Here is a 27,612-nt window from a genome sequence, read left to right as displayed (position 1 = left end):
AGCGGCGGCGGCCGCCCAGCAGCCCGGGCGCGGGTGGGGGGGCGCCGAGTGGGGGCGGCGGCCAGCATGCTGCTCGGCTGCGGCTCGGCCTCCCACACCCGCGGCGGCCTCGTCCTCACCAGCAGCGGCGGCGGCGGCGGCGGAGCAGCGAGCGGCGCGCGCGTCTGCAGCGGCGCAGGGTCCGAGCGCGCGGCCCGGCGGCGGGGGTCGCGGCCGGGGCGGGGCCCGGGCACCCGGCATGGCGCTGCGGAGGGGCGGCGGCTGGGCGCTGGGGCTGCTGCTCTTGCTGGGCGCCGCGTGTCTGATCCCGCGGAGCGCGCAGGTGAGGCGGCTGGCGCGCTGTCCCGCCACTTGCAGCTGTACCAAGGAGTCCATCATCTGCGTGGGCTCCTCCTGGGTGCCCAGGATCGTGCCGGGCGACATCAGCTCCCTGTGAGTGAGTGGGACCCCCTCCGTCCCCACGCCAGCCTGCGCCCGCCGCCGCCAGGGAGTTGCCTCTGGCGCTGGGACCGCGCGACCCCGACCCCTCTTCCCAGCCCCTTTCCTGGCGCCTGGGAGGGGGCGCGCTATGAGATGGGGGTGGAGTCTCAGTCCCTGGGAAGGTGGAGGGAACTCGAGACCCAGAGTCTGGGAACCTAGGCAAGTCGCTGTGGCAGTGTTTTTCAAAGTGTGGCCCGCGGGCCACCTGCATCAGACCCACCTGGGGGAGCTTGTACCAATGCAGATTCCTCGGCCCACTTTAAATGAAGCAGGGACTCAGGAGGGAAGCCTTGGAGGCTGGCTTCCCCAGATGATTCTGGGGTGCGCTAAACTTTGAGAGGATGTGTGTGTATGTGGGGGGTGGTTTGTAGGCGCGTGTATGTGCACTGAGCATGACTGGAGTGAGTGCAAAACTGGGGAGGGGTAAAACCTCCCTGTCCCACCTCAGGTCTGGGCAGTGGTTTACACCCTGGCTTCCTCGGGAAATGTCCACACTGCAGGTTGGGAAGAACCTGGGGAAAGGCGTGCAGCCACTGGCAGGGAGAGGGTGGGGGGAATGCCCTATGTGGCCTGAGATAGGGGAGCACAGAAGGCTTGGTAGCTCTGGGGCTTATGGGGCACCCAACCTGGCGGCCAGGTGCTGAAAGTCAACCCAACTTCTTGCCCTGAGCTCACGGGGCTTCTTGACCCCTCTCCCCACCATGCATGTTTTTCAGCCCTGGAAAAATGGATGGGAAGGCACTCTTATTATTAATCCACCTACCCAAGTTATTTATCTACCTGCTAAGAGATGCTTTCAACTGCCCTCACACAGCCACTCAAGCCACATGACCAGCTCTCATAAGGGCTGTGGAAGGGGCTGTATCTTTACTGCTGGGAAATGTTTCTGGCTGAAACAGCTCCCCTATTCCAGACCAAGGTGCTGGGGTGATGCCTACTCAATTGCAGAGGCAGGGGATCCCAGGGGTGACACTGCTGATATCAAGGGCACTTTTTCTCCTACTATAATCCCCTGCTTCCCATCCCCAGACAAGGGGCCAGGGCTTGGACGCAGGAGTCAAGGGTTTCCCATTTGCATTTGTAGAAAGTCAGGGAACAAAAAGCTTTTTTGATCCCTAATGTTGCTAAGTCGGGTGACATGGAGGGTTCCAGAAGTTAGAGTTTCCCTTGTCACATCCTTAGACCAGCAGCTGCTTAAACGATCTGCGTGTTAACTGCCATAATTCTGAGATAATGTGTTGAGGTCCTGCTGTGACCAGAAAGGATAGGGGGCCTGGTGGCAAAAATAAGTCAGACGTCTTGCCCCTGCATTGACTTATAGCTGGCAGATGGCATAGCCTCCCATGGCACATTCAAGTTCAGGTGCCCTGAGTTTTCCCCTAAGGCTTTCACGGTGCATTTAATCAGAAATGCCCTGAGTGTCTTTCAGAGATGTGCTCCCAAGGGGAATGATTAATCGTACCCTGGAGTTTCTTTGGCCAACATTAACGCCTTATCTACACAAACAGAATCATGGGCAGAGATGAAGTAATTACCCATTTTCAGCTAGGGCCTCCTGTAGTTAAGAAAAGGAAGTGAGGGGATTGATTTAAACTGGCTGCGATAACATCTGTGTAAGGAGCTAGACTGATGGTAAAGGTTCCTATTATTCAGATCAGTTTTCATATTGATCGAGTTCATTGGGAAATGAATGGTTTGACTCTTCTAGTGCCGCCCCCTGAGAAGCCCCCGGTAACTTGTAAGTCATTGCTAAGTGGAGTTGGAAAAACAAGTGGAAGATAAGACCGATTACCTATCCTGCCCTTGCTTCTAAAGGAAACCTAGGCCTTGTTTTGTTCCTCTTTTGCCTGTAGGAGCCTGGTAAATGGGACATTTTCGGAAATCAAGGACCGAATGTTTTCACATCTGCCTTCTTTGCAGCTGCTGTGAGTATGGGAAGTTCTCTGTGCAAAGGGGCCATTGGACGTGCAGTCCTGGGAGGTGGCGTCTTTGCCTCTTGGTTATCAGTTCTTCCTGACATGCCCAAGTAAACCAGGTCTGGCTCTTAGAGGAACTTGCCCTATGGTGAGGGCACCTTGCCCCCTAGCTGAGTCCCAAACCTCTTTGTGCAGTGTCCTTTCCTTCTTTTGGCACATGTTTTCCTCAAGGACTTCATTGTCGGTCCCAGCACCCATATCCGGCAACTGGAGACATGATCCCATTGACTTACGACCTGAATTTCACCTACATGAACTGTTTTCCAAACACCTCACTTTAAAAGAAAATCTACATTTTAAACTCTTCATGTTACTCCAGAAACAGTATTTCTAGTTGCCTGAGTTTGGAAACTGTGGGTCAGCATATATATATATATGCAAAATTTTATGTAATCATCCTATCATCCCTTGTATGAGGGTCTTCTTATTTCCCCATTTGATAGATGAGAAAACTGAGGCTCAGGGAAATTAAGTTACTTGCCCCAAATACCAGCCAGAATTCTAACCCCCTTCAAAACTGCTCTGCATCCCCACCGATCTAGGTGAGTACCACGTGGTGCCTCGTAGCCCAGGTCAGTTAATGGTTGCTGATGAAAGAAATGTCCAAAGAGCAGTTTTTAAAAGCAAGTCAGTGAGAGGTGAAGTCATGAGTGCATAGCTCATTCTCTTTATCTGTATTGGTTTCTCCAATGTGAGATGAGATCAAACGAAAAGATCAAGCACCATACTATAGAGAAATAGGAAGAAATGGAATATGGGCCATCACTGCTCATCCTGAATAAACTTAATGTTGGTACTTTTTTCTCAAAAGGTTGTGTACCTATTTATAACATTATATACTTAACACTTAAAATTAGTAATATCTTAGACATTGTGGTATCTATTAAAATAGACTTCGTATGATGAAAATAAAATTTCAGGTATTTCATCAAATAGACTTAAGTGGTGACTCATGGAAAACTGCTAATAAAGAGTCTTCTGAAGATTTCTTAATCTCTTATTATTTCTTATGGGAATGTGGGAAACGTAATAGAAAGGTTTGGGTTTTATTTGTATGTTTTTTGGTGATTTTGGTCAAGTCACTTAACTTCTCTGGGAGCAAATTTCTTTAAAAATGGAGTTGGATTAGATCTTTTTAGATCTAATTCCATGGTTTCTTGTGCATCATAAAGCATTTATTGGCTGGTTAGCTGTATTGAGCATTAGAATGTTTTGAAATAACAGCTATCAGGTCAGATTTACTGGGACCCACAGGAGAGAAAGGGTGGAACGTGGGTGTGACCAGGAAATTTAGCCAAAAGGAATCATTTGCCTTTGTCCATCGGCATCTGTGAGTCAAGTTGTGAACCTGAAGGGCCAGTGTCAGGCCCGTGTTTGCCCACAGTTCAGAACAGCAAAAGAAACAGAAAAGGCTTCACTGTGTGACTCAAGTTTTACATCTCTGCATTGAAGTCTGTGCTTTATTTTCAGACTGCTGAATTCTAACTCATTTACAGTCATCCGGGATGATGCTTTTGCTGGACTTTTTCATCTTGAATACCTGTAAGTTTTACGCTTTGTCTATTTGCTGAGCATTCAGTGTGTCAGTGGAATTGTTATATTGCTTTCCAAGCTGGGACAGCATCTCTTAGAGAGCTTATGGGTGGAGAAAATGCAGAAAACCCCATTCTCTTTTCAGCTCTGACCTTTTGTAGTTTACTTGTGTATAAACATGCTGGGACAGGAGGAGGTTGGAGACAAAGAGAGAAAGGAAACAAAGAAGGAAAGATTCATTCATTCTCTGCTGACATTTAATTTGTCATGCAGTAAGCACAATTGGAAATTGCATTGGATATTTTTACCTCTTATAACTAGGCATGGACTTGCTGATCAGCCAGAAATAAAGCTAAAAGATTCTGAGGGTAATTTATTTTTAAATCAAGTCTCCTTATTTGGGGATACAACTTCATGTTTTTAATGCAACAGTCCTGTATCTATTTGTAATCTCTCCTGAAAGCTATTGATGAGGGTCTAATTTATTTTTTCTCCTTTAAAAAAAAGGGTTATTTTTCCCTTTTCAGATGTGTAGTTTTTCTTTTTCCCTAGCAATGAGCTTTACCCTCGCTCAGATTTCCTTTCTAGATTTCTTTTCTGATTCTCCTTTTCCCCTTTCATGTCTTTGTTTCCCCTTAAATTCTTTCATCCTTGTCATTTGTAACTTTGTAATAATATTAATCCTGTTATCAGTGGGATTTCCCTACTTAACATTCAGAGGGATGTTAAAGATTTGTCTCTGCTTTCTTATCTGAGGTTAACAAGTAGATGTTTGAATTCAAAATATACCCTCAGTCTAAGAAGGCTCTGCTGATTTTCTATCTTCAGGAAAGAGGTTTCTGAAGGAATTGTTTCTCCAAAGCACATATAATATGTATACTCTAATAATACACTGATAGTATACATAATATACAGAGTGTGGTGCAGCTGAGATGTTGAGTCAAACTAGTTTCTGTCAAAGCACAGAAACAGCCACTGGACGTTAGCAAATGTTAAGCTATCCATTTTCTCTAATGAGCAGCTCATCTTAATACCAAGGTTATTGAGGAGGAAGTTTGTTTGCCTATCAAATGAAGGCTATTACTGAACAGACTCCTATTTTTTAAAAAACAGACATCAGAAAGCTATCAGGACGAGAATGAGGAACTATCTCACTACTGGCATCATGTTGCAAAGCCTCTCCCTGGAACTGTCTGTCATCAAAGACCCTTTCACATTTGACATCATGTGATGCAGTAAAGTAAAATTTAGTTCTCAGTGGCCCTAGGGAATACTGCTAACCCATTTGCTTCATGTATTTCCCACAAAGACTGTAAAGCATGGACAGAGTTATTACTGCAGGGTCCTGTGTACAAGCCCTAAGACGTCTTTGCCCAGAGAGAGAAGTTTGGCCCAGACTCAGCTTCATTACACTTCTTATTTCCTACTGGCTGACAGATCTTGAGAGTGTCCCTGCTTTGTCACCCATTGTACAGAGATTAGACTGTGTAGGACATGATGAACTCAAGTTTGCCAGAAGCTAAGCTTAATGGAATTCTCTTTCAGCAAAATCTTTAATATGGAGATATAAAACAATGGGCTCCCGCAAGGGACGAAGTTATTCACAAAAGTATTAATAGTCGGGCACTGTGAAATGTAAGAAGGTTTGAGAGGGGAAAATGTCTGGAAGCATTCCAGTCTTACAGAGACTGGAGAATTCCTTGTCTTTGTGTATGTAGTGCTTTCTTTCTTTTTTTTCCGAGATGTTTTTCAGCCAGCTCTGAATTTGAAGACTTCCATGTGGCTTTGGGAAGGCGTGCAGAACATACATTTGTCCTCATGCATTCCTGCACACACACCCAGCTCCCATTTGGAATCTGTTGTAGCTGACCTTGTCTTCAGAGATGAATTTTTAAAATTCATGAATTCTTTTGGATTTTATTCTGAAAGCATGCCAATATCATTTTTCAGAGCTACTAAGCAGAGAAAATTCATTTTAATTATACTGCTGCTTTCTCCTTAGGTTCATTGAAGGGAACAAAATAGAAACCATTTCAAGAAATGCCTTTCGTGGCCTCCGTGACCTCACTCACCTGTAAGTGCTATGAAAAGTATAGTGAGTCCTTTACTGTATAGAGTAAGATTCACCTCCTGGTGCTTCTCTCTCTTAACTGTTTTGTGCATATTGTAACATTCTCTCAAGGAAATGAATTTTCAGGCTGCGCAAGAGGTTTCTACGTTCTTCATCAGACACCAGCCCACTGTGCTTACTCACACACTTGGTTCTATTCTCTTTACGATTATCCTGAACTGCTATTCTGGCCCACAGGACTGCTGTGCAGTAGGGGAGGTCTATGTCCAGTGATGGTGGAAGTGGGAAGGAAGCTAACACAGGTATCGTACACCTACTGTGTGCCAGGCACAGGGCTGAGTGCTTAGTACACTTTCTTCTTTACCTTCCATGATAATTTGTGAGTCTCCATTTTATAGTTTTGGGAACTGAGGCTTCAGTGACTCAGAAGAATGTTGAAAGTGGGATCAAGTTTAGGATGAAGTGGAACAGAGACATTTTTGTGGTTCCTCTAATTTGAATGCAAATAGCTTTTTCTTTTATGTTGGATTAATCTGTGGCTTAAGCTAAGCTCTCTGGGTTCTTTAATAGCTTTTTGGAGAAAAAAATTTCAACAAATTGATTTGAATTGGCATATCAGAAAAAACCAAGTACACACACTTAGCAAATTTAGAAAACTGGAAAAAGTAGTGCCTGTGTTTATGAAAATGTAAAAATTGTGTTTGTCTTGGTAGGAGCAGTTTATTAAGCAGCAGCCAGGTCCCTTTTGCATCATAGATATTTTGTGTTTGAGTAAGATAACCTGCTCATCTCCCTAATCAGCCTGTTAGCAGTAAAAAGAAAATTGGGAGGATTGGGGAGCTTTGAATGGGGTTTTGGGTGCCGTGTGTGTGTGTGTGTGTGTGTGTGTGTGTGTGTAACCCTCAGTGTGTGTAACCCTGACTGATACAGTATCAAAAGAGAGAATGTTTCGCATCAAGCCCTGTTATGAACAAAGGTGTCTGTCAACAGGCTCAGTGAGCACTTGACTCTGGTACCCCAGGAAGCAGAATCCTACTGAGTTAAAGCTGGTAGAGTAAGGAGACGGGGAGCAGAAGTGCGAAGCCCAAATCTGGATCAGCAGTTGCTTGCGGAGAGTGTCAGACTCTCATTGAAATTATTGCCCTGGGTTTTCCTTTCTTCCTATAAAAACCTTGAATTATTTGTTTTTAAACTTCAACCCAGAAGCCAAATCTCCACATTCCTAGAGAGGCTAAGACATTGGGCTTAGAGTCATGAAGACTTGGGTTCACATCTCTTAGCCTTCATTTATGGATAGAGCTTAGCCTTTTTGAACCTCAATGTTGTCATCCTTAAAATGGGGGTGATTATACTGACCTCATAGGATCGGTGCACATACCGGGCTATGCTTGCTGGCAAAGCATCCAGCCGATTACCCGTGGTAAATGTGCAAGGTGTGGTTATCACCGTTGCTGTCATTATCATTCCCTTCCCCACTCATTAAGGAGTCTCAGTCTTCTCCGTGGACTGCTGAGTGGCCCTGGCAGTTTGGGTGGTCAGAGAAGGTCTGCTTAGAAGACAGCTGTGGGTGTCTGGAGAGGAACAGCTGTGGCCAGATACAGTTCGTAGAAGTCAGGAATGAGGGGCTTTGTTTTCCAGCAAAGCCTGAGTAGATTATGAAGTTAACACAAAGCCCATGTGACTGGTTGAGGTAGCCCAGATGTCAACTTTTGTTTGATCAATTGGCTATGGATCCCTGGACTGAAAGCAGGTGTGAACATGCAGGTATCTTTGTATGTGTGTGCCCATGTAGGCATGGACTTCTATATGTATTGTATGTAACTGTGTGTGCATGCTTATACATTTGCACATGCAAACATATGTGTATATCATGTAAGGATATGTGTTCAGGGTCACCTCCTACACCGAGTGACATGCAGGAAGCGCACACAGAGAACAAAGGAGTCCTCGGCTTTGGTCCAGAGCACATCTGATGCATCAGTACAGCTCTTCCAGTGTGTACTGCCATCCAACAGTCACACCCACAGGGCTCCCTCCCCAGCTCTCCAGTCTCATGTCCCTAAATGTCCTCAGAACACTGGGCTTTCAGTGGGTTCCATTCACAGCCATCTCATCCATTACCGAGCTTTCCCTCACATCCTTTTCTTACCCGAACACTGTCCCTTCTGCCTGCAATCTCCTGGAATCTGCTTTTCCTTCAAGGTCCAGATTAAGTTCTATCCCCACAAGGGGCCACTCCTGACCTCCCCTTCACCCTTCCTCTAGCCTTCCCTCTTGGCTCCACACACCCAAGCACTTTACCGTAGACACTGGCCGTAGGGGTTGGTGCTATTCCATGAATGTTGGTTTTAGCAGCATTGAAAGCTCTGTGATGACAGGGCCTACACAGATCTTCTATTAGCTCTGCCCTCCCCAGCGTCCAACACAGGGCTGCGCCGGCTCGACCCTCTGATTCTCTGGTTAACTGATGTATTCTATTTTCTACATGTACTCTACCGGTGGGCAAGTCAGGTGACATTTAAAGTTTAGTCCTCTAGGCTGGAGATGTATGTAGTAATTAAAGCACTTAATACATTGTTAAAGGAATGAACTGATCTTCCCAGCCCCCATTTTTTGTAAACTTCTAAACAAAGAGAACACATCAACTCTTTGAAGTTCACTCCTATATTTAAAGAAGTCACTATCTGGAATTTGCTTGTTTAAGGATTTGATTCATATCTGTCATGAACTTTTCCAACACCTACAGAGTCACATTCATATGTCAAGAAACTCTGATCAGGTTTCAAAGCATTGAAGGAGCAGTGTCAATCTGTAACTAAAATCTAGGACATTTGTTTTCCAGCAGTTGTATAAAGCCCAAGGGACAGGTTGCTAAGTAGTTTTAGACATGAAGTAAGTGCCATGAATATGTAGACAAAATGAAGTGGAAAGTGCGACCTTATGCAGTGACTGTGAGCAGGGTGGATAGTCTGTCTAAATAATTTCTGAACTCAAAATTAAACACTTGGAATGGTAGCTAAACATTATGCTTTTTTGGCCTTGATCATTCTGTATATTCTTATCACTTCAGTACAGTACATTTCAATTAGCTAAACTTGTTTAGCTAAATAATTAACCTGTAATTAGCTGAAAAAAAATTGTACTTTACTTTACAGAAATAACTCAACTAGAAAAAAACCAAGACAAATATTCCCTTTTTTAATTCAAAAACCTACCTCTAGAGTATGTTCAGCGTGATTATAATCAGCCCATTTTCCAACATCTTTCAAAATGTACCAATAAGTCATTTAGGAAAGAAAGGCAAAATGATACATGAAATTGTATTTTAATCCATTTGTGGTTAGCAAGATGGAAAGGGATGTAATTCAGAAACTCTAGATGTCCCCATATTCTATTGTATTTTGCAGCAAGAATGTTTAGATTAAAAATGGGCTCATAGCTTTCTATGTTAGCTGAATCTGTGGAAAAACACCCATTTCTTTAATTCCTCTTTCTGGGATGGGTCATTATGATGCTTCAAAAGACTAATTTCATGTGTATTTTTAAAGAGGTTGGTGGTGAATTGCCTACATGTTGTCATTTGGGGTTTTTTTGCTGTTTGTACTTACATGGGCAAAAGAAAATAAAAGTCGGCATCAGTTTCTTGGCTGACTCGCATTAGAGCATGGTGCCTGGGGGAAAGAACAGACTTGGGGGACATCATTTTAATGCCCGGCGTCTTTCCATTGTGAACTGCCCAGCACCATGGACATTTATTCTCAGCAGGATGATGACAAGGCACTGCATGATCCTGAATCATCGGAGAGAGAGTTGATGATGTTCGTTCAGGTCTACTTCCTGCAGATGGGGAGTGGACTAGGACACTTTAGAAAGATCTTCAGTACTAAGAGCAAAACTGCAAAGTGGTTTCTGATCAACCTTTGTTAATGAGAAAATAATCACAATCAGTCATTTCCTAAACACTGTGTTTCTTTCAGATTTTATATTATCATTGGGGTTAAAGCACAGAGTCTTAATGTAAAAGACTTAATCGAATCCTTTCTTAGAGTCACAAGTAATAGAATTCACTTAGGTGGACCTTTAGGGAACTTCTTGAGATGAGACTATACATCTTTCTTTTATCATTCTCCTCTTAATGCATCATTCATTCATTCAGCAAAGACTTGCTGCCAGGCAGTATTCTGGATGCTAGAGATACAGATGTGGACAGACAAAAATCTATGTCCTTGTGTTGCTCCCATATGGGGGGAATACACAGCCAATAAACAAATAGATAATTAAAATACACGGTTTGCCAAGTGACAGTTGTGCAGTAAAGACCAATGTAGATGTGCAGAGGTAGGGAAGGTGGGGATAGTTGAGGACAGAGGTGATAGATGAGCTGTGTAGCTATCTGGGGGAGCGCATTCAGGCAGATGAACAGTAAGTTCAGAGGCCTTGAGGTCAGAGTGTGCCTAGTGTGTTTGAGGAATAACAGAGGGGTCACCAGTGTGGGTGATCTGAGTAGACAGATTCAGTCCCATAGGTAGGTGGGAGTGGGGCTAATTAAACAATGGAGAGACTTGCATGCCATCCAAGGGACTTTGGCCTTCATTCTGAGAAACATGAAGTGTCACCAGTGGTTTAACAAATGTAAATAAAGAGCTTAATAAGTGCTTCTTTTAAGAACAAAACAAAAACTTACATTGTACTCCAGCATCTATAATGTTATCTTTATATAGCTAAACTCATTTCTTTATCTCAGTATCAATGATCAAAGCTAGAAATTGAACCACATTGTGTTGACGAGGTTTAGAGTTTATATCATTAGCTTCGTTTAAGGAACTTCAGAGTGACAGGGCATGAAGATAATAACCACATTAAAGTGTGACTTTCTTGTTCTAGTTCTTTGGCCAATAACCACATAAAAGCACTCCCAAGGGATGTCTTCAGTGATTTAGACTCTCTGATTGAACTGTAAGTAATGAAAATTAAGTTTATGTGTGCTTGTCACTGTGCCCTGGTTAATCATGTCTTTAAATCCCTCTTCCCCTTTATTGCGTTTCTTTATGTTGCAGCTAAAACTCTGTGACAAAGAGTGCTTAGGAGAAGAGAGCATGTACTTTGTATTGTGTTGGATTTTGCCCTTTTAGAATATACTTTGTAGCATTAGGCCAGTGGTAAATTAGGCTTGCTGGGTGTGAGAGCTCCTTTCTCTGAGATGTGCTTTATCTTCTAGTGTTTGTCACTTCTTGCTGGACATACTTTAACAAGGTCTTAGTTTCAATTGTGTTCTTAAAATGTCTCCTTTCGTTTTCAAGAACCTGTGTTGGATAGTCTTCCTCTGTCATCCTGCCCCTTTTCCAAAATGGCATGGTGACAGTTTCAAGAGAGTTTGGAGCAATGATGATATCTTAGCTCTAACAGCTCTGCAGACTATACAGTTAAAATCGTGGGCACTGAAGATCCTTAAGTAAAGTTGGTGAAAAGTATAAGAAATAGGATACATTAAATATGAATTTTTTTTTAAATCCCAGTTTTGGGTTTTTTAAGTATATCAGGATATTAATAATTCTGGAGTTTCGTGATTCTTCCAGAACATTTCATGTCTATTTCTCTGTGTATGTGTTTGTTTTGTTTCTTAGAGATTTACGGGGCAATAAATTTGAATGTGACTGCAAAGCCAAGTGGCTGTATCTGTGGTTGAAAATGACAAATTCTACCGTTTCTGATGTGCTGTGTATCGGTCCACCAGAGTATCAGGAAAAGAAGCTAAACGATGTGCCGAGCTTTGACTACGAATGCACAACTACAGGTATTCAGAACTTGTATCATGGAAGACTATTGTTAGAATAATCTCTTTGTTTTTCTTTTCGATTTTCAACAGGGAGTGGAGAAAAGTGGGTGTAAAAGTTTTCTATCAAAATTATTTCAGGTGAAATTTAAGCATTTTAAAAGAAATGATTTGGATCGTTCATTGCCCTGGCTTTCATTTTGATTCTTGACAAAATTCAAATTTCTCTAAACATGTTTTTTAAAGGTCCATATATAAACCAGCGAGTTTGTCATAAGAACATTTTTAGATGGGTCTAGGTTCCCTGGAAAGCCAGGGCAGAGGGACCTAAATTACTGCTCTCTTGGCCTGCTGTTGTCATTTGAATAATAGGAAGTGTGTTAAAAATTCAGCTAATAAATGCGAGATGTAAAAATCTGTAAATTGCTTCTGTAGGAAAGAGTAAACTGTAAAAAGATGACTAGGTAACTTATAACCAATGGCAATATAGAAATGGAAGTTAACAACTAATTAAAGAAAATCTCACATTGAGGAAAATGTGAAGAAAGTTTGATTTTGTTTTCCAGAGCCTGCATCAAGGCTTCAGTTCATACATTTTTCAGGTTATAAGATAAAGTTAAAATGCCAACTGCCTCAACTGTCACTTGTTGAGAGCAGGTGAGTGTCTCCATATGAAAGGCTTCAATGGAGTTTCTACAGCTTCTAAAGCCAGATTTTAAAGGAGAGTGGATCCTCTGTTACAAACCCACAGTACGACCCCTATTTATCCGACTTATCAAAATGAGCATTTAGGCTGAGAGTTGATATCTGCAAAGCCTCAAGGCATGTCAGTAGGAGCAGCAAGAATTGAACTCAGAAAATAATTTCAAAAACTCAAAAGGCAAAAAGACTCCAAGAACAAGATGTGACATTTAGGCCAGTCCTGTTGCTGTCCTCCAAAGAAAAACAAACAAAAACTCACAAAGTAAAAATTGTTTCTAAATATCTTTGTAAATAAGGGACTTTACAAGTTCAGTTCTTCTCTGAGAGAAAACCTGAAATCTTACAGAAATGCCCTTGTCTTTCACCGTTGACCAGGGCTTATTCAGCTGTGTAATTGGCAGGTGCCCTTCAGTCAGCTGAGGCCACTAGCAGGTTATTTATTGTACTGTAGAGCAGCGCAATAAATCAGAGGTTAGAGTCAATGACATTCACACCGAAAGATGGCATTCAAGGCCCTTTGGGACGGTGCTGAACCAAAGCTCACTGGTGCTCCTCTCTGCCTCTTTTCCAGATTTCTGGAGAATTCTCTAAATCCCAAAGTGAAGCAAGCAGCTTTTCTGTCATCCTATTCACACTTGGCCTTAGTGTCAGAAAACTGCTAATCTCTGGGAGAAATGGCATGGGCTGTAGAAAGCCTGGGAAGTGGGAATAATTTATAAGAGAAAACATGATTTCTGGCCTTAGAGCCCTAGGGAAGGTTATGAAAGTGATCAGGGCTCTGAGAATTTTCATCGCAATGGAGGGGACTTGGAACGGAGGGGTTTGCAGTGGAGCCAGGTTCTGAAACTGTCGGGCATGAGAGCCCCCTCACACACTTCAGGACATTCTCTCTCACTACATCTGTCTTTGCTAAAATGTTTCCTACTGAAATTTAGAAAGTTGGCACTACTCTCTGGTTAACAGGGAGATGATGATTTTTCTGTTACATTATCTTATCCTTGTAAGACTCATGAACAAATTAGTTCCTGCTCAGTTTCTTCCACTGAGAAGAAATGGCGCTACCCTGTTGTGATCTACTCCCAAGTACCATCCTGTGTGAACTAGGTCGATAAATTTGTGAGTTTTTTGGGTTCCTATATTCTGCTCCGATCAAGCCTCATCCTTTGGTGCTTTGTGAAAGGCTGGGAGGGAAATATGTGAGGATGGATGGACAGCGAGATCCGAGAGTCCTGATACTGTTATGACATCCTCACTAAAGATGGGGGAAGGAGCACATTTCTGAGTGCTTTTTTTTTTTCTCTTAATTCAGATTTTCGGGTAAATTCTTTAGGTCGGAGGAGAAGAAGGTACAGTTCTTCCCAGGGAGAGGAGGATATACTGTTATCATTCTGTTCTGGCACAGAGGTGTAATTAACACCACGGAGCCACCCTGGACTGTTCAGCTCTCTAGATTAATCACAGTAACCCTCCACTCAAGTCTAATTTTAACCACCTCAAAAATCCCTGTTACCTACTCATGATTCCCTGTGTTGGGTTGATAATTCACTAAATTCCTTAGAGGGAGTGAATTTTGCATCCTAATTGTCCTGTTAGCTTCCCTATTTCAGGGCTGATGAAAATGCAAAGAGAAATAATGCATTAATGTACAGTTTTTCTCCCAATAGGATCAGCATCATGTATAATTTATTTTCTGCATGTGCTATAAATAGCTATGTAAAAATCTGTTGACTCCAGTGGGAGCGAGGCCTAAACTGTAAGAGTCCTACTGACATCATGAACTTAATCCAGTGTGCATGGAAGTGGCAACACTTTTGCAGAGAATGCTATTAATACTTTAACACTGGTAAGGGGAGATCACACCAACACGTGCATTGTTTGAGGTCCTTCCACAGTGAAGTGAGTTGCATGAGGGAGGCCTACATAGGCGCTCACTGCACAGGCTGCCTCTACAACCTTATGAAATAGACACTATCCTCATTTTACTGAGGAGAAACGTGAGGCGCAAGTCTTCCCAAGGTCATGAAAGTACAAACTGCCTCCTCCACTACTGCCACTTATCCCCCACCTACTCTCTGGGCCGCATCTTGTTGTCAGGGTGTGGAAGCGGCCTCCTCTGCCTCTCCCTCTTCCCCTGCACCTGTGTGCATTGTTCATTCAGCCCCCAGCCTCTCCCCAACAGTCTTCAGGGTGCCTATGGAGCAAGACCAGCCCTCCCACACTCATTAAGCCTGCAAGCATTTATTGAGCACCTACTGTACACTTAGAACAGAGAAAGGTGTACCTCCACAAGTTAACATGTTTTGAGCACTGTTTGTGCTAGACTCAGTTATAAGTGAGCATGAATCATAATATATGGTGAGAAAACTAAGGCAGAGGGAGGTTAAGTAACTTCCCTAAGGTCACTCAGCAAGATGGTAGACTCACAGCCCAGCATCTTGTCTTGGATGCCGTTAAAACAGACAGTTCCCCAAGAGATGGCCCAGGGGTGGCTAGGAAAGAGAAGGTGGAGTGTCCTTTCTTGGACCTAAGTTCCATATTAATGAAGCACCTACTATGTGCTGAGCCCCAAGATAGGCATTTCCACCAGCATTCCTTAATGTGTCCCTGCCATCAAGTTTGGGAGGTGTCGTTGCTCCCCAGTTGCATTGCCAGGATCCCAAGTGCAGGGAGTGGTTTCAGGTGGTCCAGCTTCCGGCACAGCACTCCTCCCTGTACCTCATTCTTGCCCAGCCCCCTGACCATCACCTGCTCTTCCGCCCCTGCTCCACGCTCCCCACCTCAGCACTTGCTCATCTGCTCTCACTTCCTTTCTGCGCCTCTTGCTGTTGCACTGTCCTGCCTTTACTCCCTGCTGAGTGGCCCACCTTTTATTGCCTGTCTCACTTGACATCTTCTATGAGGCTTCTCAGGCAGAGGAATTTCCTGACAGGCTGCCACGGGCTTGTGCCAAGGGAGGCTCCGGGGGGTCTAGGAGCCAGGTCCAACCTTGGACACCTGGGCTTCAGGGGACACCACACTGGCTGTGTGACCATGGCCGGGAGCACACCCTCTCTGCACTTCAGCTTCTGGCTCTATAAAATCTATCAAGCTTCTAAAATCTCTCCCACTTCTCCAAATCTGACTCTGATGTTGCTGTGCTGGAGATTCAGTTCTCATGAAGAGTAAGATTTAAATAACAGTGCCTGACTATGAGTCCAGCAAGGAGGAAGATGTCCCTTGTATTGCACTGGTCAGGGAAGGCTTTGCAGAGGAGCTGGGACTTGAGTGGGCAAGGATCAGGATTGGGTGGGGAAGAGAAGGGCAAAGCCAGGATTTTCTCATAGGCATGACTTCCTTAGCCAGATGCCCGGCATGACTTCCTTAGCCAGATGCCCACCGTCATTTTACTCTGGTCATGTTTAGCCTGCCAGGAAGCAGTGCACATTGAAGTACCTCAAGCCAGATTGCCTTAAACTTTGTTAGCAGTTGTTTTTTTTAGTTCTTCATTGGTTCTCTAGATGCCCAACACACTAACTATCCTTGCATCTGAAGGCATGCTCACTCCATTCCTCGGTAAAATTGTATGTTTCCTACCAAGATTTAGTATAGTTAGTCAGTGATAGCTCAGGGGAGTATTATGGATGGATGAGGAGTATTGGCTTGCCACTAAGTGTAGGAGTAGCGCACGTGCTCAAATAGGACAGGTTCCGTGTGGCTGAAAATCCAGTGGATCTGTAACTGCTTGTTCAGTGGGAGAACGCTGTCCAGCACCCAGGCACAGCCATCACTCACCCTGCACTGAGTCCAGTAACGAGCAAACATACCCAGGTTAACTGCCTTGTACTAGGCACTGTATAAACCTCCAAGACAGTATCAGATGGTTTGTTTTGGTTTCCAAATGTGCAGCGTGCCCTTTGGGGGGGTTCATGCACTTTGGAACCTGCTGTGGCAGTGTGTCCCTACCAGGGTAACGCCGAGCCAGAAGGATGACAACTGGTGGGGAAAGGACCCCGTTGTCAGGTGAGCTTGAGAAGCACCGTGGCAAATGAAACCAAACAGGTTCTTTCTCACCAGGGAGGGCTGTTCCAGGAGGGCTAAAGATACAGCATTTTCCCTAACAAGCCCACTTAGCCCTTCTTCACAGAGTAGTTTTCATGATCATTTCAGAACTGTTGCTCTGTGGCATCTTTTTGGCCTTGTGTTTTGAAAGCCAGGTCTCACCAAATTTGTTTAGAACTCTGGGATCTGTCAGCCAAATGGTGAGCTGTCTATCTCAGAGAAGCTGTTATTAGAGGCTGTGAGTTCAGTCTGATCATCCTGTGCAAACCTGAACCCTTCTGGAATCTTCCAAGGAAAACACACTGTGGTTACGTAGCTGCTCTCCTGTCCTGCCTCTTCCCCAGTCTTCTTTGGGGCTAATGGTAGGAAGGGTAAAGTGGTGCTCGATAACTCCCACGAGAGATTTCATGGACACTTTTTTTTTTAACACCCTCCTCCCAGATTTTGTTGTTCATCAGACTTTGCCCTACCAGTCAGTTTCGGTGGATACTTTCAACTCCAAGAATGATGTGTACGTGGCCATCGCTCAGCCCAGCATGGAGAACTGCATGGTGCTGGAGTGGGACCACATCGAAATGAATTTCCGGAGCTATGACAATATTACAGGTGTGTTGTGGCTTTGATCAGATGTATTGATCTAATTTCATCGTGGCCCAGAGCCTGTGAGAGAGAAGCATTCTCTGTCATAACCAAGGGAAGGCTTGGCTCTCTGACTAGGTTAGATTTAGGTAATATATTCCAACCTACCCTCATCTCTCCTATTTTTATCACCTTGGTCTATAATTGGTGGGCACAGAAACCTGAGGTGGTGATCTATTTATTGTAGGGGATCCTTTTGCAAAGGGAGGGGTGATGGGTTGCACATATTGGGAGGCATTTCCAATAGTGGGAAGACATCCCTGAGAATCCCTGGATCCTGAGCAGTTACAGCTGCCTAAGACCACAACAGCTTTTTTTGGTACCTCTGACTTTTGTTAAGCTGATTATTAGCTAATATGCTAACACACACACACACAGATGTGCTCATGCACACACATGTGCATGAGCATAGACATGTATGTACATGCACACACAAGCTATAGCTTTTTCCTAATGTGCCTTTACCAGCCTTGGGGATCACTGCTTCCTTTTCATAAATACTTAAAAATAAATTTCTGCCTGTGTTTAGGTTTTTGGGTTAAGACTGAGTTGATGCTTCTTTCAGTGTTGACAGGGGATCCCAGTGCTTAGCCTTACCAAGTGCAGTCTGATAATAATACCAACTTTAGAAACAGCACCATAGTGGCCTTTTACCCCGTGAGAGGAGCTGCCTTAGTGGTTTCTGATTTGGAGTTAAAGCAGCTACTCACTGTTGCCTTGAGGAGTCTGTCTGAGTAGGATTTCCCGACTGGGGGCTCCTAGGAATCTATGGGCACAAAGTGACTTAGCAGCCAGTGCAGGGACGTAGGGAGACAGCAAGCGGGTTGTTCCACCCTCAGGAGCAGAGCTGCTAATGAGCCTAATCTCGCAGCACTGAGAGGTCTGTGAGATGCACATCTAGAGGCTGTGAAGATGCAATTTCAGACACGGCTTCATTGCTGTCGGGCCATCTGGCCGCCTGGTGCTGAGCTCACGCTCCTGAAAGCAGCCTGCTCACTCTAAGTGTGGACTCAGCACAGAGCTGTGCAGTGAACCTACCGAGGGAAGCAGAGGCCTTCGGACCCCACCCTGAGTCCATGTTCAAGGAAAAAGGGAGAACAGGGGGGAAACTTGCTAGCCACGTGTTTTTCACTTCCCTCTTTTTCCTGACTTGAAAGATAGAAGAGGGTTGAATGAGTTGGCCCCTGTGCCTTCTCTCCTTCCTTTTGGTAAAGAGCTCGGAAAACCAGTGAATGTGGATTGTGTCTGACTGCCATGTGCTGAGAAGTAGCTGTGGTCTCTGAGGCTCAGTTTCCTCATCTGTAAAATGGCCAGTATATGTACTGCAAACGGTTGTTGTGAGGACTTGTTGAGTTCCAGGCACAGAGCAAACAAATCTTAATGCCGGCTGCCTTCTCACACCTTTACAGATGAGGAGATCAAGGCTCAGTCATGTTGAATCACATGTGCACTTTGTACACATATAAAGGTGTACAAAGGTGTTCTGTCCCCCCAAGTAACTCCACTGTTACTTGGGGGGCAGAACCCAGTGTCTGTCCCTGCTACAATCCCCCTTCCATTGCTCAGGTTGACCTTGGTAGAAAGGGGCGTCACTGCCCCCCACCTGCCCTTCCAACTTACTGCAGCTGGTCGAATCCTCAAGTTTGTTGACCCATTCATTAATTCATACAGAAAGATTTCTTGAGCACTTATTCTGTGCCAGACACAGTCTAGGTGCTGGGGCCATGGCAGTGAACAAGCCAGATAAAAAGGTTCCTCCTCAAAGACTTTGTATTATAATGGGAAAGAAAGACAGTAAGACAGACAGATAATCCTAATACATTAGATAGCCTGCTAAGGGAAAAGAAAGCTGATGAGGAAGATTTGAAGGGCTGGGCACAAGAGGATTGAAATTTTAGACAGTGTCTGGTAAAGGCCTCATTAGGAAGGTATTTCTTGAAAAGATGTTATGGGATATGAGGGGTTGATACACATGGAAAGCAGGGGTAAAAGCATTCCAGACTAAGGGAATAGCAAGTGCAAAGGTCCAGAGGCAGAAAGGTATTTTTTTCCATTTGAGTAGTGCAGGGGACCAGTTGGGCTTGAAGAAAGTGATCCAGGGGCAAAGTCGTAGGAAACAAAGTTAAAGAGGTAAGAAAGGCTGATCTTGGGGTCCTCACGGGTCCTAGAAATGACTTGGACTTCTACTCCAAGTGCTCTACAAAGCCATGGAGGGTTTTGTGTAGAGGTCAGCAGAGCTGGGCAGGAGATGTGTCCAGAGCTTTAGAGTGCAGGGTTGTGTCCAGCTGCTGGTTTGAGAGTAGCCTGTAGGGGTGGGGGGGGGACAAAGATGGAAGTAAGGTGACCAGCTGAGAGGCTGTTGGAAGAATGCAGACAGGTGCTGATGGCCTGGACCCAGCAGGGGCCACAGAAGAGGCGTGGAGAAAGTGGTCAGTGAGGCCAGAGTGGGTGTGCTCAGGGCCAGAACCAGGGCTGGACCTTGCAAGTTTCTAGGGACTCCTCAGCACCACGCTGTCCAAGTCTCAGCCTTCTGAGAGGTGGGCAGCCTGACATGAAGCCCACCTGGATCCTTTCACAGCCAAGCCTGGGAAAGGAGTTCCAACAGTGTGGTAGTCAAACTTGTGAGCTCCAACATCAGATGGCTTTTTGATAACCCTGGCTCCAGATCTTTCTTGTTGGTGACCTTGGCCAAGTTAATTAATTTCCATGAGCCCCTTTTATCTGTAAAATGAGAATTTCCTGAATTCCCCTTTTCATCTGTAAAATAAGATCAACATTGTGCTGGACCATGGGAGTTTAAGGGGGTAATGTGTCTAACACTTAGCGTAGTGCCTGGCATGTAGTAAATGCTCAACAAATGTCAGCTTATCAGCTGGGGATAGAATAGGAGCAGCTCTTCTCCGTTCACAGACTCTAACTCTTTGGCGTCAGTTAAAACCTCCTTCAAGTTTTATAAACGTAGGAGCACAGGGGCCAGCAGAGAATGCCCCAGGGAGGCAGAGGACTAGGGAGGGCGGTGACAGAAGCAGGGTGGATCGCTCAGCAGAGGGAGCAGCGTGGCTAGCTGGAAGTTAGCCTGGTGTGCAGGAAGGCCCTGCAGCACACACGAGCCCACAGATGACCAGTGGATAAACAAGGGTGCAGCCCTGCAGCCAGTCGTCTTGAACAAGAACAAGGTAAATGTGGCCCCGGGCTCTGCCCCCAGGCAGGCAGGCCTCATTTGTCATCTTGTGTAATCACCGCATGATCCCAGAGTTGGCAAGGGCTGAGCAGGACTTTCTCAGTCCATGCCTGGCAAGATTGGAGCTCCAAGGAATGAGAGGGCTGCCTGTGTCCTCCTTGGCAGCCTTTGTGAGTGGGGTGTGAGCTCCTGCTGCCCATTGTCTGCTGGGGGGATAGAAATCCATGGCCACATTCATGCACCCCATGGTTTTACTCCTTACATCTCCTTTTTCCTTCTGCATCTCTTCTTAGCTCTCCTGTTTTATTTTGTTTGCCTTTTGATTTCTGCTTGGTAAGAATGTTCCAGCGCTAAACTCTCTTCCTACATTAACACACTCACACACGCTGTGATCTCTGCTGCTACTGACAACTGTGTAGGCTAGAAGTGTTTACACATATAGAGGTGTACAAAGGTGTTTTGGAGCATCTCCAAGAAAGGGTTTCTTTCTGTTTCACATGGCCCTTGCCTGAGATGGGCAAACCCGTTGGATGCTTCTGGTTACCAGGGACCTCCACAGCTGGGCAGTTCAGGAAAGGGACAGGGAACATCCTCTCTCAATTAGTGTTGGTGGGGGGAGTCAGTGCAGCTTCCAAAGAGCAGTTTGGTAGTTTATATTAGAAATGTGTACAACATTTTCCCCAGCAATTCCTACATTTAAAAACACTGCCAGATGGTTTTCAAAAAAGATTTCTCTACAGAGACGCATGTTACTCCCAACGAGAAGCTGGAAATAACTGCGACAATAGCTGATATAGCTGTCCAACGATAGGGGATTAGTTAAACAAAATATGGTGCCCCCATGCAATGCAAAACTATGCAGCATTAAAAAATAAAGTTGTAGAAGATACTGTAACAGGGGAAAATGTTCACAACATAGCGGTCAAGTGAAAAAAAGTAGGTTACAAAGAGCCCATGTATACTATAAGCGCAAATTTATATTTACAAGGCACGTTTGAGTATGTGCATCACTTAATGATTAAAGAAGTATATCAAGATGTTAAATGTTGTTTCAGCATTTGCAGTACAAGTGATTTTTATTTTCTTCTTTGTGCTTTTTGGTATGTTAGTGTTAGAGTGTAGACTTGATCCAGGCTACCTGGAATTGGTCCCAGGCTGCACCACATACTAGCTGTGAGACCTTGGATAAGTTATCTAATGTCTCTGTGCTTCATTTTTACCTTTTATAAAATGAGGCTCATGATGATGAATATGGTAGTACCAGCCTCATAAGGTGGTTGTGAGGATTAAATGAGTTGATACACATAAAATGCTTAGTATAGTGCCTGGTCATTAGTCTGTGTTTTATAAGTGTTGCCTATCATTATTTTCAAAATTTGCTTTGGTGGACATTGAAAACTTCTGTATTCAAAAAAAAAAAACAAACAAGGCAATAGTTAGTTTTAAACAAAGTGAAGGGACCAGTATTTTGCAAGAAGGCCAAAGGAGTGAAAGAAAAAGTAAATACTGCTCTAAAAGCCACCCACTGTCTGCCCCCAAAGTTAATACTAAGGACAGAAATTGGGTAATTATCCTTGTAATTTACAGACCAAATTCACTTTGGTCCAAATTGCCTAGAAAATTAGGGGAAGAAAATAACTTTTAATAAAATGACATAGCTGGAGAGTCAATACTCTTTGAGACAGGGGTGGTCCTATTGCTTGCTGGCTGGAATGAAGAGGTGGTGGGAGGGCCTTGGGGGCTGGGTGCAGCGTGGGAAAGGATGGTAGGAGGGGCCCAGAGAGTCACAACTGAAAATGTTCCTCTTCTCCTGCAAAGTTCTGGTTTGTGCTGCCTGAGCTAGATCACTCAGATCACTGCTCATCCTGTAGGTATTTATGGAGTCAGCGCCTGCTATGGACACTTGCTAAAGGGGCTAGGTCTTTTGACTGTCAAGACAATTGCTTCAGTTATCCAATGATATCTACTACTTATGGACCACTTCCTGTTTGCAGGTGCTCTGTAAAAACACTAACCGGGCATTTTCTCATTTAGCCTTTACGAGCCCTGGGAGGTCAGTGCTGGTAGGTAGCATCCCTCAGTCTCATTTTCTAGATGAGGAATCTAAGCCCACAGAGTTGATTGGCATAGGGTCAGAAAGCTCATGGCTGTGGGGCTGCATTTCCAACCCTGGGTCACCTGGCAGAGAGTCCTAAGGGTTAAACGCTGGTCTGTTAGGCTGCCTTTGGCTCTGGACATCAGAAGAAGCCTAATGTCTTCAAGAGCCCATTACATTTTTTTCTCCTGCCTCTGAGACCTGACCCCTACCTTTTTGCAACCCTCCCTCACCCACCAAGGGAAGAAGCCAATTTAATTGTCTCATTCTTTTCTATGGAGTCGGGAAATAGTTTTTGAATAGCATGAAGACAATTCATTGGTGCATTGTTGAATTTCCTGAATTGTAATCCTGCCTCTAAAGACACAAGAGGCCCAGATGACCAGCACTTACCTATGTCTATGGTGGCACATTTTGAAAAAGGCTTTGAAAAAAATTTTTTTTAGTTGTGGGAAAATAGACATAACATAAAACTTACCATCTTAACCGTATTTACATGTACTGTTCATTAGTGTTAAGCCCCTTCACATTGTAGTACAGCTAGTCTCTTTTCATCTTGAGAAACTGCAACTCTGCACCCATTAAACAACATCTCCCCATTCCCCCTTCTCAGCCCCTGGCAGCCACCATTCTACTTTCTGTGTCTATGATTCTGACTCCTGTAGGCACCTCATGTAACGGGAATCATACTGTATTTGTCCCTTTGTGACTGGCTTATTTCACTTAGGATAATGCCCTCAACACCCATCCATGTTGAAAGTGTGCCAGAATTTCCTTCCTTTTTAGGGCTGGACGATATTCCATCATATCTACACACCACATTTGGTTTATCCATTCATCCATCGGTGGACATTTGGGTGGCTCCTACCTTTTGGCTACTGTGAATAATGCTGCTATGAACTTGGGTGTACAACTATCTCTTCTTGACCCTGCTTTCAATTCTTTTGGGTCCACACCCAGAAGTGGAATTGCTGGATCATATGGTAATTCTGTTTAATTTTTCAAGAATCCGCCATACTGTTTCCCGTAGTGGCTGCTTCACTTTACATCTCTCACTGGCAGTTCACGTGGGTTCCAGTTTCCCTGCCGAGGAGGATTTTGCACTGTGGCTGCCCTAAAATTCCCTCTCCTTTCTTCTGGGGTGCAGGTCAGTCCGTCGTGGGCTGTAAGGCCATCCTCATCGACGACCAGGTTTTCGTGGTGGTGGCCCAGCTCTTCGGGGGCTCTCACATTTACAAATACGACGAGAGCTGGACCAAGTTTGTCAAATTCCAAGACATAGAAGTCTCTCGCATTTCCAAGCCCAACGACATTGAGCTGTTTCAGATCGAGGACGAGACGTTCTTCGTCATCGCAGACAGCTCTAAAGCTGGCCTGTCAACAGTTTACAAATGGAACAGCAAAGGATTCTACTCATACCAGTCTCTGCACGAGTGGTTCAGGGACACAGATGCAGAGTTCGTTGATATAGATGGGAAATCGCATCTGATCCTGTCTAGCCGCTCCCAGGTGCCCATTGTCCTCCAGTGGAGTAAAAGCTCTAAGAAGTTTGTCCCCCACAGTGACATCCCCCACATGGAGGACGTGCTGGCTGTGAAGAGCTTTAGAATGCAGAATGCCCTCTACCTCTCCCTCACCCGCTTCATTGGGGACTCCAGGGTCATGCGGTGGGATAGTAAGCAGTTTGTAGAGGTCCAGGCGCTTCCATCCCGGGGGGCCATGACCCTACAGCCCTTTTCTTTTAAAGATAATCACTACCTGGCCCTGGGGAGTGACTACACATTCTCCCAGATATACCAGTGGGATAAAGAGAAGCAGCTGTTTAAAAAATTTAAGGAGATTTATGTGCAGGCACCTCGTTCCTTCACAGCTGTCTCCACTGACAGGAGAGATTTCTTCTTTGCATCGAGTTTCAAAGGGAAAACAAAGATTTTTGAACACATAGTCGTTGATTTAAGTTTGTGAAGGTGTGTTTGGTGAATTTAAAAGACACATAGCGCTAGCCTCATGTGAGAGAACCAAGGAAAGAATATAAAGAGAAGCCAAGTTCAGAGCCCTGAAGTTTAAAATGCTCTAGGGAAATAGTTAGAAGTTGTCAAAACTTTAGAGCTCACATTTTAATCAGGGATTGCATTTATTGGCTAACTGCATGACATGTCTGTTCTCCCATTTAAAAAGACATCTTGAAGCCTGTAATTACTGAGAAAAGAGTACAGTATTAACTCTCACCATCTAGGAAAGTAATGTGCTTTTTTTTTTTTTAAATGAGGAAGGAGAAAATCAGACAAGGTGGGACAGCTCCTATAATGAAAAACAAACAAACTATGGGCCCTCTCATTCCATTTTAGCAATCTTTTTGGTAAAAACACTTAAAGCAAAGTCAGCTGAAAAGATTTGCTGATTGATTTAAAAACCTGGTAACACTCGGCAGTGCTATTTGGGGCCTCCTGAATCCCCCTTAATACAGAATCTTGGCTATTTCATTGGCTCACCTGGATGTTTGTCACAGGGTGTCACAAAATCATGTTTGACATTGCTTCCTGTGCCACAAAGAAAGTACTCTGCTGACACATGGCTAGGCCCAGCATGGGCTGTAGGCCCAGGACTGAGATAAAGGCATTTTCCCCTCTTCCTTCTGGTTCAAAGCTGACCCTCGTGGTGGCCAGAGCAATATTGCTTGTTTGATGCCCCCCATGACTTGCCTGCTTCTCTGAACCCATCCTTTGAGTTTGTGAGTAACCAGCAGATAGGCCAAAGACTGAATGGTGCTTTCTAGTCCATCCTTTAGAGCAATAGAACAGGTGTCTCCATCTGATGAGCATTTAGTAGAATTTCTGAAGGTTTTGCAGTCAAAAGGACTTTATGCAAGTCTCAGTGTACCTTAAAACCTAGAGATGGCTCTTTGATTTATGCATGTGTTTGCCCTCTGGGCAAGTTGATGTTTCTAGTAATTGAGCACCGACCTACCTATGTGTCCCCCTCTCTGCTCATATGACAGTCCTGCTTTGTTGATTTGCTGGTATTGCTGCTGCAGCACCAAATTATTGAACCCAGGGTACCAAAGAGAGCAATGCTCCTTCCCCTCCAGTACTTCAGTAATGGAAACCCCCCAGGGGCCTGCATGCTCGCCTGGGGCCACATATTGGCAGGGGGGCGGGGGTGGTTCATCACAGGCTGGGGGTCTCAGGTTGAGCAGTAGGGACCAGCTTTGGAGCCAGACACAGTGAATCCCCCAGACCAGGTCTGCCCTCGGGGGCCCAGACGGCCTGTTTCAAAATGAGCCTCTGGTGTGGAGCATCAGGAAGCTCGTGGGTTCTGGCTGGTGGGAAGGTCCAGATGGGTGCTTTGCCCGGTTAGCCGGTTCTCTTGAGAGAAAACGAAGCGGATGTCAGGAGAGGCTCTGAACGAGTAAGCCAACAACTTCGCTTGTAGCCACACAGGTAGCTCAGTCACATTGTACTGTATTCTTATTTTTTAATGGTTGTTTGCCAAGTCTTTGAGTAGGCAGATGTTTCACCACAGATAAGAATGTGTTGTTTCTTGACTTTAAGTGATGCAGATGGAGCCAATAAACAGCAGCGCTCTTGGTACCTTCTGGGTTTGCAGGCTGAGGGCCTGGGGCTTTTCGCGAGCTAATGCCCACGCGCAGTAGCGTTGCTTCTTGCGGCCTTCCTACGGGGCACCGACCCAACGGGAGAAAAGTGGTTTGCTTTCGTTTTTCATGCACAAAATCACTCTTCTGCATTCTTTGCCTTCCTGGTGTATTCACATTGACTACCAGTGCCCAGTTCCCCACATCGGAGGCTGAAAGCAGGGCAGCTCTGCTACGGGGAACCCCTCAGACAAGCCGGGACAGAAAAATGGGCCCTTTTTTTGCTGATGATTAGTTTAAAAACCTGGCAACATTTGGCAGTGTTAAAAAAGTACGCACCCCCACCCCTGGACAGCAGGGCAGACGTTTGGACAGTCCCAGCTCTTGTGCCAGGCGGAAATGGTGTTCCCGATTCCCGCCGCTTGTAGGGAAGGCACCTGGGGCTTCTTTTCACGGCGCTGCCTCCTCGGAGCAGTGAACCCACTGCCCGGCTTCACCTCCGAGGGTGCAGTTCGGCGCTGACCGGGCATCCACGGTGCTGGCGACCCCTGCCGGGAATCTGGACAGCCAGGAAGCCCAGCGTGTGGGCTGGGGAGGGGCTCGCTGGGTCCAGAGACACCGGAGGCAGAAGGAAAGACCTGAAGACACTGACGGCGGGGGGCTGGGGATGAAGGCGGCAGCGTGGGTTATCCACTCAGCTGCCATCAGCTTCTCTTCTTAAAAAAATTTAAACAGGTGAGTCTGCAATCTACAGAATCCCCGTGCTGAGGGAGGAAGTATTTGTTCTGGTCGACTTAAGAAAGAAGCGTAGATGTTATTGGTGCGCGGTGGTGGAAACTTTGCTTCATTCGTCTTACTGCTGTAGCCCAAGAATCCCTCGTTTTAAACAATTTCTGCAAGAAGCTTTTTCCCAGTAATCATGTAACACAGAAAACCAAACAGCAACAACAAAAAGCCACAGCTGAGAGACACGGACCGTCCGCGTGATTTGGGTGGGTCTGCCCGTGCCACTTCATTGCTTCTCTCACCCAGTCGATTAACTATCTTCTCAGCTTGTTTCTTCTTCATCGTCTCTGTGGCGAGTCTCCCATACTGAGCCCTCCACGTAGCCATGTGTCCACACCACACAGCCTTAAAGCAAGGACTTGCCCCTAAACTCCATGGGACCAAGAGTAGATCTCTTAGGAAGACTCTAGAAACAAGCCTTAGGTATGTTCTTGGGCAATAGATAAGACCACCCTGCATTTGACAAAGCTTTATATTTCTTCAGTGTAGTTTGTGTTTATCTCACCTGTTCATAAATAGTTCTTCAGTTTATTGGTAGGCGGTTTATTGAAATTCTCTAATTTCAGAGAGAAGAAAATAGATGCAGAAAACCTAAGTCAGTTACCTGCTCAGGATTACCCACCCAGCTGTGAGTCAAAGCTAGAAGTGTGTCTCTGAATAGCAGCAGGCTTTGGGTTTTCTTTCTGTGACACTCTGCCATACCCTCCAAATAAAAACTTTGTATCATGATTTTGAATATAGCAGCA

General features: G+C 45.0%; 1 protein-coding gene across 2 annotated transcripts; it reads left to right on the top strand.

The window, feature by feature from the left end:
• LGI2 (leucine rich repeat LGI family member 2) lies at positions 1-27,405 on the top strand. 2 transcript variants are annotated; one of them, XM_036920992.2, is made up of 8 exons: positions 2-432; positions 2,334-2,405; positions 3,927-3,998; positions 5,992-6,063; positions 10,945-11,016; positions 11,685-11,854; positions 17,015-17,179; positions 23,636-27,405. In XM_036920992.2, exons 1-8 carry the CDS (start codon positions 239-241, stop codon positions 24,451-24,453), a joined length of 1,635 nt encoding a protein of 544 aa, XP_036776887.1. In that variant the 5' UTR covers positions 2-238; the 3' UTR covers positions 24,454-27,405. The 2 variants fall into 2 exon arrangements, with proteins under 2 accessions (XP_036776888.1, XP_036776887.1); XM_036920993.2 differs by lacking the exon at positions 17,015-17,179 and having other exon boundaries at positions 1-432.
• The last annotated feature ends 207 nt before the right edge of the window (positions 27,406-27,612 follow it).

The sequence above is a fragment of the Manis pentadactyla genome, chromosome 5 (genome assembly GCF_030020395.1).
Source record: "Manis pentadactyla isolate mManPen7 chromosome 5, mManPen7.hap1, whole genome shotgun sequence".
Taxonomy (NCBI): Eukaryota; Metazoa; Chordata; class Mammalia; order Pholidota; family Manidae; genus Manis; species Manis pentadactyla.
This window is presented reverse-complemented; position numbering and strand designations above follow the sequence as displayed.

What these genes read in the sequence shown, in the direction of transcription:
- LGI2 (XM_036920992.2), top strand. Translation starts at nt 239, where the DNA reads ATGGCGCTGCGGAGGGGCGGCGGCTGGGCGCTGGGGCTGCTGCTCTTG. An exon ending in CCGGGCGACATCAGCTCCCT is followed by an intron (nt 433 to 2,333) that starts GTGAGTGAGTGG and finishes TTTTGCCTGTAG; the next exon opens with GAGCCTGGTAAATGGGACAT. An exon ending in CTACGAATGCACAACTACAG is followed by an intron (nt 11,855 to 17,014) that starts GTATTCAGAACT and finishes CCCTCCTCCCAG; the next exon opens with ATTTTGTTGTTCATCAGACT.